The sequence below is a fragment of the Chrysemys picta genome, chromosome 2, assembly GCF_011386835.1.
Source record: "Chrysemys picta bellii isolate R12L10 chromosome 2, ASM1138683v2, whole genome shotgun sequence".
In the NCBI taxonomy this organism is placed as follows: Eukaryota; Metazoa; Chordata; order Testudines; family Emydidae; genus Chrysemys; species Chrysemys picta.
The window spans coordinates 88609240-88622758 of NC_088792.1; the positions used below are offsets into that span (position 1 = coordinate 88609240).

At 41.9% G+C, this 13519-nt stretch overlaps 1 protein-coding gene across 1 annotated transcript; it reads left to right on the plus strand.

Moving 5' to 3' along the window:
* The first annotated feature begins 10383 nt into the window (after positions 1-10383).
* LOC135981396 (chromatin assembly factor 1 subunit A-like) lies at positions 10384-13063 on the plus strand. The gene is made up of 2 exons (XM_065583665.1): positions 10384-11377; positions 12458-13063. Exons 1-2 carry the CDS (start codon positions 10843-10845, stop codon positions 13033-13035), a joined length of 1113 nt encoding a protein of 370 aa, XP_065439737.1. The 5' UTR covers positions 10384-10842; the 3' UTR covers positions 13036-13063.
* Positions 13064-13519: the final 456 nt, after the last annotated feature.

Here is a 13519-nt window from a genome sequence, read left to right on the forward strand (position 1 = left end):
CAGAAACAATGCTTTGTGACTTATGTGACCAATCACAACTAAACAACCTATCCTGAATAGTGAACCTGCAGAGAACAGTTTCTAATCAACCCATAGAATTTTTTTTTAAAAATACAAAAAATATGCTGAATACTTCTGAATAACGGATAAATGTAAAGAGATAGACATCTGCTTGTGTTTTTTTTCTGCAAGAAGAAAGAGGCTGCATTATTATTTGCCTGATAAATTATTCATTGTGAATTATTCGCCCAGCTGTATGGCTAGACAGAAACAAGAAGTGACAAGACTGCTTATTAATAGATTCCCCAATCTATAATAAGAAATTCATATACTGCACTCTTTTTTTTGTGCTAGTTTGAATACATTTGAGTCAAATTTTAAAATTACTGGGTAGAATAGTGAACTTGACACAGGTTAATTTTATACTTGCCATGAGCTCTTGCATTGAAAATAACAGCTTGTGTGGTTGCAGCCACATTTTATATGCCTGTTATGAGATCTCATGACAGGATTGATATAAACTCATGCTACCATTGTACAATACATGGGAGATTTGAAATGATATCACCTGTTGTTTTCCTTCTCTCTTTTTATATTCTGTACTTGTAATTGATTGTATAGGAGAAGGTTACGCAGTTGAGATGCAAGATACAAGTAATTGAGAGAATAGAAAGCACATATCTAGGTGAGGGCTGCAGCTACAGAAGCCCACCATCTTATGCATTATCAGCCTCACTCCCCCCTTCAAAGTTGCTATTTCTGAAGGGTTAATGAACATTTTAAAAGGCTGTTTTAAAACTAACTGTAGTAGAACCCCTCTGATAGAATAATAGAAATATAGAGCTGGAAGGGACCTCAAGAAGTTGTCAAGTCCAGCCCCCTGTGCTGAGGCAGGGCTACGTAAATCTAGACCATCCCTAATACGTGTTTGTCCAACCTGCTCTTAAAAACCTCCAGTGATGGGGATTCCACAACCTCCCTTGGAAGCCTATGCCAGAGCTTAACTACCCTTATAGATAGAACTTTTTCCTAATTGTAAGCAGGAGAATGATCTTGCTATCATGGGGAAATTTTCTGTCTTCTGCACTATCCTGGTGGAATTGGATAGCAAAAGGGTCTAAATCCTTGCTCCAACTCCCTTTACCTGGAGGCCTGCCGGACCTCAAGGACTTTTCTTCCACTCTTCCATGTGGCAGAGTCCTTATAACCCAGCCACGGCTGGGCCCAAGATTCCTGGGAGGCTTAACCCCCAGTTTTGTCATTGTCACTTAGGACAGGGGCTAGGGTGTCCCAACGCTGGGGTACTCTCTCCACATTGGCCACTTCCCTAATCCACTGATTACTACATTGAGTTCAAACCAAATGCAATTTATTAAACAGCAACTGTAAGAAATATCAGGAAAAAATGGAAAAAGTTAAAGGAAACAAGGAACCCCAGCCTATGGGCACAGGGAATACCACAAACAACAGTCTCTGGGGCGACAGAAAAGTTCATAGTCTGTTCCTCACACGTCCCAGGCCTCCCTTCCAGGACCTGGCTGTGCTGTGGTGATACCACGGGTAAGACACCTGCTCTGGTGGTGGTCACAGGCCCTCAGGCACTAGATGGCAGGAACCCTTCTCCCCAGTATTGGCCCTCCTGTCGGTTTTCACATCCTCCCTCCAAGTCCAACCTCTGCATGACATCTGTTGGAAATCAGCTAATGAATAATGGCTAGGTTGAAGGATAAATGGGGGTAGCTAATACTTATTAACATTAAAAATAGATTAATAATAAAATACTTCTATAGAATTTTGCATATTTGATTGTATCCTCCTCCCAAATTTCATGTCACGTGTCATCTTAGAATTAGATTTTCAGAAGTGCTCAGTGTTGGCCTAATACTTCTCCCATTGAAATTAATGGCGGTTTTACTGTTGACGGGACTGTGCTCCCATTAAAGCCAACACTGAGTGCTTTTGCAAATCTCTGCCTTAAATTGTAAGCTATTTGAGGTAAGGGCCCCATATCTTTGTAGGTGATTGTACTGCACCTAGCACATTTGGGCCTTTGTACTAACTGGGGACACTGGTTGTTGCTGCAATATGCATATTTATTACTAATAATTAATAATAAATGAACTATTCGGTGTAGTGAGCAAGCTGACAATCAGGAGTAGGCAGTGGTGAAGCAATTCTTATATTTTTCTCCTGTATCACAGCCATGAGTGACTGACAGCTGATACAACTAGACAGAACCAGCATGAGACTTAAATACACTCTCCACTAAATTGCTAGATCACTTGCGCAGAATTAGTGTCCCCATTAAGCAATAGTCATTTGTACTAAGTATTATTAGTGTTGAGCTGATTCCCTGGGAGAAGTCCCAATTAAGTGGAGTTATAGTTAGAAATACACTTGGCCAGAGTTTGTTGACAAGCAATATTATGAGATATTACGTCACCATTGGGAAAAAGTAGCAGTATATCACTTTTTGATGTATTTTTATGTCAGTCATAGTTATATGTAGAATGGCATTTTGTCAGAATTGAACTGATCTTGTACCTCCATGCTGCTGCTTCAGTCAAGTTTTAGAATTTGAATGATACGTAATGAAGTTCTCTTGATCAAATAGTTTAACAGAAATAAGTTGCATTCTAAAAATCACCGATAAGCTAGTCTTCACTCATTATTAAAGGCTGACCTGGCCTTAACATCCCAGGGCTTTGCCTGAGGCCAAAATGGTCTCTAACAATCCATCAACTTCTGTGACAACCATGGGGAGTCAGTGATTGTTAGAATTAGCCATGACATATTGTAGTCTTTATAGTGTCATTTAAAAAGTGCTGTTACACCAGATTATGCATCTCTGATGAATGAAGTAAATGACTATGCATGATAGTAAACTAGATCTACAGGTACTTAAAGGCAATGCAATGTTGTATTAATTTGGACCCCTCCTAATGTCCTAAATGCCTACTAGTGGAATCATTCACTCCTGGGTAACAATGTCACATTGTATTGCAAGAATCACATAAGTGCTTCTATTTTTGCCTGCAGCCATGTTGCAAATCACTAGAGGGGAGTCAGAATTTGCAAACAAGCCTGATGAACTAAAAGAAAGCATACGGTATAAGTGAGTTGTTGCTCTCCTACTGAGATGAATTTAATACAGACACTTATATTTTAAATATACACAAATTGTAAATTCATTACTTGGCTCATACCACTAATAGCACAATCCATGTTGTTGCTTTGCCCACTTGTAATTTACTCGTTGACTGATGTATTATAGATTATAGTTAGGACAAAGCATTAACGGTGCACACCTGAAGAGTCTCTCTCTTTTCAGGAATTGGTGAACAATTGGAAGGGTACTCAGAACAATTATATTTGTAACAGATAACCTTGTCCTTTTGCCATTTTCTGGAGCTAACTCTCACACTGACTCATATCACAAGAGATGTGATGGCATTGATTGAAGTGGGAGTTTTGCTTGAATGAGAACTAATCAAACCTGAGTGAGGCCCTTAGGATCTGACTCATAATATAGTTTGATAGCTACAGTAATGTATAATTTCTATTGGTTAGCTTTAGTTTCTTCATTATTAGAGACGGTTGACTTTTTTTGAATTTCAAAATTTGGATGATGTTTCAATTCCATGAAAAGCTTCCCTATATCAACTTTTCATCCCAATGCAGGACTAAAACAAATGTTGAAATATCAGAATTTCCCTCAGGATGGGAATTCAGATGTTTGCTCATTTCTAGATAGGATTTATATATAAAATAATGCCAAAGGTTTTTAAAGGTCTTCAAAAACATTTCCCCAGTCACTGGAAAATTCTGTAATCAGCTAATTGACTGGAAAGTGGTTCCTAAGTCTTTGCTTATGTATTAAATTCCCCTCCCCCCCAAAAAAATTGATGAAACCTGGTTGAAATTCAGATTGTGTATGAGGCATGGAGTCTGATGTGTGAACCTTGTTATACAGTGTTAGTGCACTAGACCATGTTCCTTCTCATTAGGTTTCTGTTTAGTATCCAAATGCTGACACACAAAAATATACTCACAATCACTTTATGAGCAAGTTAAACTAAGACTTGATATTGGTTCAGTTAAGATACACAATCTAAACTGCAAGTACAAATATTTTTAAGCTTGATAACTATGGACCAAATAGTCGATAAAGTTACTGCACATGCTAAGGGCAGTGCAGAGGTGCACCCGCTCTGTATAAACCCTAGAGGAATGGTTGCAGAAGGAATGCAGTCTGTTATGTACCCTTTGAAAAGATGCAGAATGCGCTCTCCCCCGCATAGACTTGCTCCACCAGCTGGTGTGTTTAATGCTGCCAGCAGCACTAGACTCTCTGAGATTTGCCCTCTCTGAGTAAACAAGACTTTGCCTTATTACAGAGGTGCAATTGGTGGTGAGGCTCACTGGATCTCCTGTGAGTTCCTGTGCAGAGTTGGCTACAATTTGTGTGGATTTTTTACTGAATGCAATAGAAAGGAAGAAGAGAAAATAAAAATAGGAGAAATAGAAAAAGGGGAAATCCATAAAATCTCTATAACAGCCTATATAAATCTTTGGGAAATATATACAGAAGGAAGTTACTTACAACACATAATTGTAGTTATGAAATGAATTATTGTTCTCATCCATTTTCATTCAAAAGCCTTTACCAGACGCTGTGCATTTATGAATGTTTCTAGTCTATTATTTTTGAGGCACACACTACAGTGCCCTTTCAAATGTGAATGTCACAAATGTGGAATCTGTCCAATGCTCAATATTTAGTCGTGAGGAATCCATCCAGTAGTGCAGAATGACTTTCACAGCAGCTGTGATCAAGATGACTGAGTGTTTTTATTTATCCTACACAATTTTTAAAATTTAAACACAAGCATTACAACAACCCCACCCCCAAATCTTTCTAGACAGATGTTATCCATTTTGCTACAGTTCTAAATGTTGCTCTAATGAAAGCTTTAACATACACTAGGGCCCATGTTATGTTACAACAGTGTGCTTCGTGGATACAGTAAACAATCCACCACATACAGGCGTGTAGCTGGATTGTTTATCTTTTCTAAGGGCTGGTCCACACCAACCCCCCATTTCGAACTAAGATACGCAACTTCAGCTACGTTATTCACGTAGCTGAAGTCGAACTATCTTAGTTCAAACTTACCGCGGGTCCACACGCGGCAGGCAGGCTCCCCCGTCGACTCCGTGTACTCCTCTCGCCGAGCAGGAGTACCGGCGTCGACGGCAAGTCTAGACAAGACGCGATAAATCAATCCCAGAAGATCGATTGCTTACCGCCGGACCCGGAGGTAAGTATAGATGTACCATAAGGCAAGTACTTGTTGCATACAGCCAAATTCTTCCCTCTCTCACAGTGGTGGTGGGGCCTTGACCTGGCAGAACCTATTTGCCTCTGCTCTAGGAAATAGTGGAGGAGAATTTGAGGATCTTAGCATCTCTGTTCCAATGCCCCAGTGAACAGGAGTCTTGAGCAAGGCCTGTGGGTCCATAACTACAGCTATTTTCCCTCAAGGAAGGGGGAGTATACTGGCCAGGACGGCTACTGCAGATCTGTGGTTATATATTTGCTTTTCTGCTCTCCCCAGCCCCATGAAATCCCCATGTGCATCCCAGCCACTCAGATTGTTTACTTGTACCTAGATTTGGCCTGTAACAAATGGAACAAGTTGTAGTTTTATAACCTCTGTGCTTGCTTTTGTATTTGATGTTTAGAGTTGCCAGGTGCCTGGCTTTTGACCAGAAAGTCCAGTTGAAAGGGAACTTGACAGTGTCCGGTCAGATGTACTGACCAGACACCAAAAGTCCTGTTACCGCAAGTGTCGGAGAGGCACCGGGTCATCAACCTGTGCCAGCCCCTACTTAGCCGGGGCTGTCTCCTACTTGCATCTCATGGGCAGCACATGAGGCTGCAGCTCCCGTCCCAGTACCGTAGCAGAGGAAGCTCAGCTGCAGGGGGAAGGGAGGTGGAGAGGATCCAGCGATGAGGAATGGGGAAGGTGGAGAGCAGTGAGCAACGGGGGAGAGTAGCGAGTGAGGGGTGGAGCCTCCAGGGGGAAGAGGTGGAGCAGGGACGGGGCCATGAGGGAAGAGGCTGAGCAGGGGTGGAGCCTTAGGGGGAATGGGCAGGGCCTCGGGGAAGAGGACGTGCACGGGCGTCCGGTTTTCAGCAACTAGAAAACTGGCAATCCTATAGTTGTTAACTACCCAGCTAGTTGGTGTCTGTTATGAGATATACACATAAAATTCTGAGTGTCTACAGGTTTGGAAATACAGTAATTTAAACTTGCCTAAACATTTCCATCTTTCCTCAGAGGAGATTGAATGAAACTAGGTTTATTTTGCTGGGGGGGGGATGGGTCTGTAGCTCCATAATTAATATTTAATAGCTAAAATGTTAAAATGCTATCTAAGAGAATCAGAACATGCATTTTCTTTTACAGTGGAGCTGGACGTATTTAATACTTTAAAAAGTGAAAGCAGAAATAGGTTTAGATGAGTGATGGTTACAACACACTAATACTGGGAATCACTCCTACAGCAAGAACAGCTGCTGCAGAAATAGCAGTGGACACAGGCAAAAAAATGGGAAAAAAAATAAAATGTGGAACTTTTAAGCAGTCTATGCTACCCAGAAGCCGTGAGAAAACTGGAGTCATAACAGCGGAGCACTATTCCTAAAAGTGAGAATAAATGCTGAAGCCTAACTTAGCTTCTTCAAACCCTACTAGGCAGAAGAGTTGCCTCTTATTGTGATTGCAGGAATTCTCAAAACTGCAATTTTTAGACAAGGGTTCCACATTGTCCTAAATACCAGCACAAGGGGACAAGAATAAAGTCTATATCGTAACTCAGGCTTGCCAAGTCAACCCCTTTTCCCAGTCCACTAATGGTTTAAGGCTTTTTTCTATAGGTCTCTTGAACGAACTGATTGGTCTAGTGCTGGACTTCGGGCTCAATCTCACTGGATTTCATGTGAAGTTGAAGAGGGATTTGTCTGTATTGGGAAGTAGCTTTTCTACTAAAATGTTTTAAAGTAGCCTCTGTTCCTTGGTTTTATCTCATCATTTAGATCATCCATATCTGGATTCCCCAGGCTCATCCACAAGGGGGTGTAATTCTAAGCAAAACAATTTTCTCTTGTTTATTTTTAATATCCACATTTCACATATTTCCTGTCCAATTTGAAAATATTAAGACTGTCTTGGGACCTCCTTGAAATTGTTTTGCAGAAAAAATGGGGGTGAATCTAATCGGGGGAGGGAGGAACCTGTCATTTTTCAATATACAAATGAAGACCAGGATCTTGCAGAAGAAGAATAATTTTACTCACATGAGTATCACCATTGACTTCAAGTTATGCACATATGTAAGTTCTCTTAAGTGGTCATCATCATTTCTTCTAAGCACCCCCATACAGTCTTGTTAAAAATGGCTCGCTTTTCTCCATTTCCTTCTGTCATATTTGGGGTTAGTTAATAATGAATTCAGGGGTTGAAGTATTAGATCCCTTGTTCCTATAGCTAGCTCTTCTTTCTTAGGAATTATTTCTATGAAAACCATATTGAAATATGGCATGAAAATGGATTACTTTGATTTATATATCTATGGGGCCTAACATCAATAGTCTGACCTTTGACCCCTGACCTGCTTTTGGAAGGTTTATACTTACGTTTTAACTATAATCTATGTGCCTAAACTGCTAATGTTAAAGCTGTAAGACAAATAGGGAAATATATAATATGTATCTGTGTATTAAAATTTAAAACTGGCTTTGCTTTAAGTTGAAGTCCTAATAAAACTAAGTTAGCCTAAGTTAGCATGTGAACGCCTGTTCTCACTTTCAGGTGACATTGTAAATAAAAAGCAGGCTCTAAAGTTTTACACTGTTTTATGCCCTTTTCCTGTACACCCCTGGACTGGGGCCCAGTTGGCAATCTAAATATGGTCACCGGACACATGCAGGTGTACAGGAAAAGGGCATAAAATCAGGTGTATGTCTAATCTGTAGTGGGGACATTGGGATGACAGGATGGCAGAAGCCTGGATCGCCATACCCACTTACTGCGCTTCCTCCACTTACTATTCTTGTCCTCTTCACTTCTGATGGTCTCCCTAAGTTTGTGAGTGTGTGCAATTATTGTGGTGGTCTTACTTTTTTATAATTACAGTTCTACTTGTTTGTATTTAAGTACTAAATAAAGTTTTAATGTTTTTACTAGGGCTGCCAATTAATCGCAGTTAACTCATGCGATTAACTCAAAAAAATTAATCACGATTAAAAAAAAATTAATCTTGATTAATCGCACTTATAATAATAGAATACCGATTGAAATTTATTAAACATTTTTGGATGTTTTTCTACATTTTCAATATGAATTTCAAACACAGAATACAAAGTGCACAGTGCTCACTTTATATTATTATTTTTTATTACAAATATATGGACTGTAAAAATGACAAAAGAAATAGTATTTTTCAGTTCACCTCATACAAGTACTGTAGTGCAATCTCTTTATCATGAAAGTGTCACTTACAAATGCAGATTTTTTTTTTGGTTACATATCTGCACTCAAAAACAAAACAGTGTAAAACTTTAGAGCCTACAAGTCCACTCAGTCCTACTTCTTATTCTGCCAATCGCTAAGACAAACAAGTTTGTTTACATTGACGGGAGATACTGCTGCCTGCTTCTTATTTACAATGTCACATGAAAGTGAGAACAGGCGTTCGCATGGCACTTTTGTAGCCGGCGTTGCAAGGTATTTACATGCCAGATATGCTAAACATTCGTATGCCCCTTCATGCTTTGGCCACCATTCCAGAGGACATGCTTCCATGCTGATGATGCTAGTTAAAAAATTACTGAGTCAATTACATTTGTGACTGTATTTCTTGTGGGGAAAATTGTATGTCTCCTGCTCTGTTTTACTCGCATTCTGCATATATTTCATGTTATAACAGTCTCGGATGATCACCCAGCACATGTTCGTTTTAAGAACACTTTCACAGCAGATTTGACAAAACACACAGAAGGTACCGTTGTGAGATTTCTAAAAATAGCTACAGAACGCGACCCAAGGTTTAAGAATCTGAAGTGCCGTCCAAAATCTGAGAGGGACGAGGTGTGGAGCATGCTTTTAGAAGTCTTAAAAGAGTAACACTCTGATGTGGAAACTACAGAACCCAAATCACCAAAAAAGAAAATCAACCTTCTGCTGGTGGCATCTGACTCAGCTGATGAAAATGAACATATGCCAGTCTGCACTGCTTTGGATCATTATCAAGCAGAACCCATCATCAGCATGGAAGCATGTCCTCTGGAATGGTGGTTGAAACATGAAGGAACATATGAATCTTTAGCACATCCGGCACGTAAATATCTTGCAACACCAGCTACAACAGTGCCATGCGAATGCCTGTTCTCACTTTCAGGTGACATTGTAAACAAGAAGCAGGCAGCATTATCTCCTGCAAATTATAACCAACCTTGTTTGTCTGAGTGATTGGCTGAACAAGAGGTAGGACTGAGTGGACTTGGAGGTTCTAAAGTTTTACGTTGTTTTATTTTTGAATGCAGTTTTATTTGTACATCTTTCTACATTTGTAAGTTTAACTTTCATGATAAAGAGATTGCACTACAGTAATTGTATGAGAGGAATTGAAAAATACAATTTTTTTGTTTTTTTACAGTGCAAATGTTTGTAATAAAAATAAATATAAAGTGAGCACTGTACACTTTGTATTCCGAGTTGTAATTTAAATTAATATATTTGAAAATGTAGTAAACATCCAAAAATATTTAAAATAAATGGTATTCTATTGTTGTTTAACAGTGAGATTAATCACGTGATTAATCGCGATTAATTTTCTTAATCGCTTGATAGCCCTAGTTTCTACGTGTTGTTCACCAATCTCATCCTTAATAATAATCTTATGCAGCCACCTGAATAAAGAACCTGCGGTTAGTAACTTGTGCATTTTGCGCCCAAATCAATCAAAAGGCTACAATCCTAGGTGCACCATAATTACTTGCAGTTTTCACTCCACATCATTGTTTTGTTCCAGTTCTCCTTTAAAATGGGAAGGCATATCCTCCTAAGGAGTTGTGCCTGTATTCATGGAACTGTGATTATTACTTTTAACATTTCTTGTGTTAAAATACAATCCTACATGTAAACGCACTAATTTCATTTTGCTGGGGTGGCAAAACAGGTGCAGGATAGTAACTTTTATTACTATGAGGTGTGCATGGACGTGAGATACCACTGTAGTTAATGACTTGATAAACTTTAGTCTTAAAAAGAGAGCTTGACATTTGCTTATAAAAGAATTACCTAGCCAAAAAGAAAATAAATCCTTTAATGCTTTCAATTCTTTGCCCAGTTATACAATCATCAGGACACTTGCCTCTATCTCATACTTTTCTTAGGCCTGGTCTACACTACGACTTTAATTCGGATTTATCAGCTTTAATTCGAATTTACCCTGCAACCGTCCACACAACGACGCTATTTATTTCGATATAAAGGGCCCTTTAAATCGATTTCTGTACTCCACCCCGACGAGCGGAGTAGTGCCAAAATCGATTTTAGCAATTCGAATTAGGGTTAGTGTGGCCGCAATTCGATGGTATTGGCCTCCGGGAGCTATCCCACAGTGCATCATTGTGACCGCTCTGGACAGCAATCTAAACTCGGATGCACTGGCCAGGTAGACAGGAAAAGTCCCGCGAACATTTGAATTTCATTTCCTGTTTGCCCAGCATGGAGAACACAGGTGACCACAGATAGCTCATCAGCACAGGTAACCATGCAGGCCGATAATCGAAAAAGAGCACCAGCATGGACCGTGAGGGAGGTACTGGATCTGATCGCTCTATGGGGAGAGGATTCAGTGCTTGCAGAACTTCGTTCTAAAAGACGAAATGCCAAAACTTTTGAAAAAATCTCCAAGGGCATGATGGAGAGAGGCCACAATAGGGACTCAGATCAGTGCCGCGTGAAAGTCAAGGAGCTCAGACAAGCCTATCAAAAAACAAAGGAGGCAAACGGTCGCTCCGGGTCAGAGCCGCGGACATGCCGCTTCTACGCCGAGCTGCATGCAATTCTAGGGGGGGCTGCCACCACTACCCCACCTGTGATCGTGGATTCCAGGTCGGGGATAGTCTCATCAGCTACACCTGAGGATTCTGCCGATGGGGGAAAGGAGGAGGAGGAGGAGGATGAGCTTGCAGAGAGCACACAGCACTCCGTTCTCCCCAACAGCCAGGATCTTTTTCTCACCCTGACTGAAGTACCCTCCCAACCCAGTATCCAAGACCCTGACCCCATGGAAGGGACCTCAGGTGAGTTTACCTTTTAAAATATAAAACTTGTTTAAAAAGCAAACGGTTTTTAATGATTACTTTGCCCTGAGGACTTGGGATGCATTCGCGGTCAGTTCAGCTACTGGAAAAGTCTGTTAACGTGTCTGGGGATGGAGCGGAAATCCTCCAGGGACATCTCCATGAAGCTCTCCTGGAGGTACTCTGAAAGCCTTGCCACAAGGTTTCTGGGCAGTGCATCCTTATTCCGTCCTCCATGGTAGGACACTTGACCATGCCATGCTTGCAGCAAGTAATCTGGTATCATTGCCTGACAAAGCCTGGCAGCGTATGGTCCCGGTGTTTGCTGGCATTCAAGCAACATCCGTTCTTTATCTTGTTGTGTAATCCTCAGGAGAGTGATATCACTCCTGGTAACCTGGTTGAAATACGGGAACTTAATTAAGGGGACAGAGGTGGCCATTCCTACTGGGCTGTTTGCCTGTGGCGGAAAATAAATCCTTCCCTGCAGTTAGCCAAGCGCAGATGGGAAATTGGCCCTGAGCTTTTCGCGTTTGGCTAGCAGGGATCTTCCCTGTTACCAGCCACGCTGTGGGGGGAGGGGTACCGTGATCATCCCAGAGAATTTATGGCGGGAGGGGGGCGGCGGCGGGGGGTGGTGGTTAGTTTGGTTCCTGCAGGGATCTTCCCTGATACCAGCCACGCGGTGGGGGGAGGGGTACAGCGATCATCCCAGAGAATTCATGGCGGGAGGGGGGGTGGGGTGGTTAGTTTGTTTTCTGCTGCTGCTGAATGTTAACAGAAAAACCGCAGCACTCTACAGGCTATGCTTGGTATGGGTGGTATGTGGGAAAGGAGGGCGCAGAAGCTGTAAGACAATGGCTTACCATGGCCGCATGCAAGCCGAATTCTGTTGCCCAGACCTGTGATCTCTAGCAGCAAAGCCACAGGTACTCAGCATTAAGAGGCAAAATGCGACCTTGCACAGAAATCACATGTGCTATGTAATGTGAATAGTGTTGGTCACCGTAAAAGAGTATAAGCATTGTTCTGCAAAATGTGTCTTTTTAAACAATTCTCTCTTTTTTCCCCTCCCTACAGCAGCTGCAAATTCCTCAAGCCTCCCTCCTCCATCCCGAAGGCTATCACAGATAAGGCGTCGTAAAAAGAAAACGCGAGACGAGATGTTTTCAGAAATTATGGAATCCAGCCGCAGTGACAGAGCTCATCTGAATGAGTGGAAGGAAACGGTTGCAAAGTATAGGAAAGAAGCCAGTGAACGTGAGGACAGGAGGGACCAACGTGAGGACATGAGGGACCAACGTGAGGACAGGAGGGACCAACGTGAGGAGAGGAGGGACCAACGTGAGGAGAGGAGAGACGCTCGAGATGAGAGGTGGCGGCAGGAAGATCAGAGGAGGCAGGATGCAACGCTGGGACTGCTGCGTGAGCAAACAGACATGCTTCGGCGTCTGGTGGAGCTTCAGGAACGGCTGCAGGAAAACAGACTGCCGCTACAGCCCCTGTTCCACCCTCCCCACTCCCCATGTTCCGTATCTTCCTCACCCAGACATGTAAGAACGCGGGGGGGGGGGGGGGGGGAGGCTCCGTACACCTTCCCATTCCACCCCAGTAGACAGCCCAAGCAAAAGGCTGTCATTTTTTTAACCTTTTTTTAGTGGCCTTTTCCTTCCTTTTTCTAATCTATTAATAAAGAATAAATGATTTTTAAATGATAGTGACTTTATTTGGTTTTAAAGAAAGCTGGGGGGAAGGGGGAGGGTGGGTTCCTTACAGAAAATGAGTCAATAAAGGGGGCGGGTTTTCATGAAGGAGAAAGAAACAGATATTTCACACTGTAGCCTGGCCAGTCATGAAACTGGTTTTCAAAGCTTCTCTGATGCACAGCGCTTCCTGGTGTGCTCTTCTAATCGCCCTGGTGTCTGGCTGCGCGTAATCAGCAGCCAGGCGATTTGCCTCAGCCTCCCACCCCGCCATAAAGGTCTCCCCCTTACTTTCACAGAGATTGTGGAGCACGCAGCAAGCAGAAATAACAATGGGGAGATTTCTTTGGCCTAGGTCAGAGCGAGTCAATAATGATCGCCAGCGACCTTTTAAACGGCCAAATGCACATTCTACCACCATTCTGCACTTGCTTAGCCT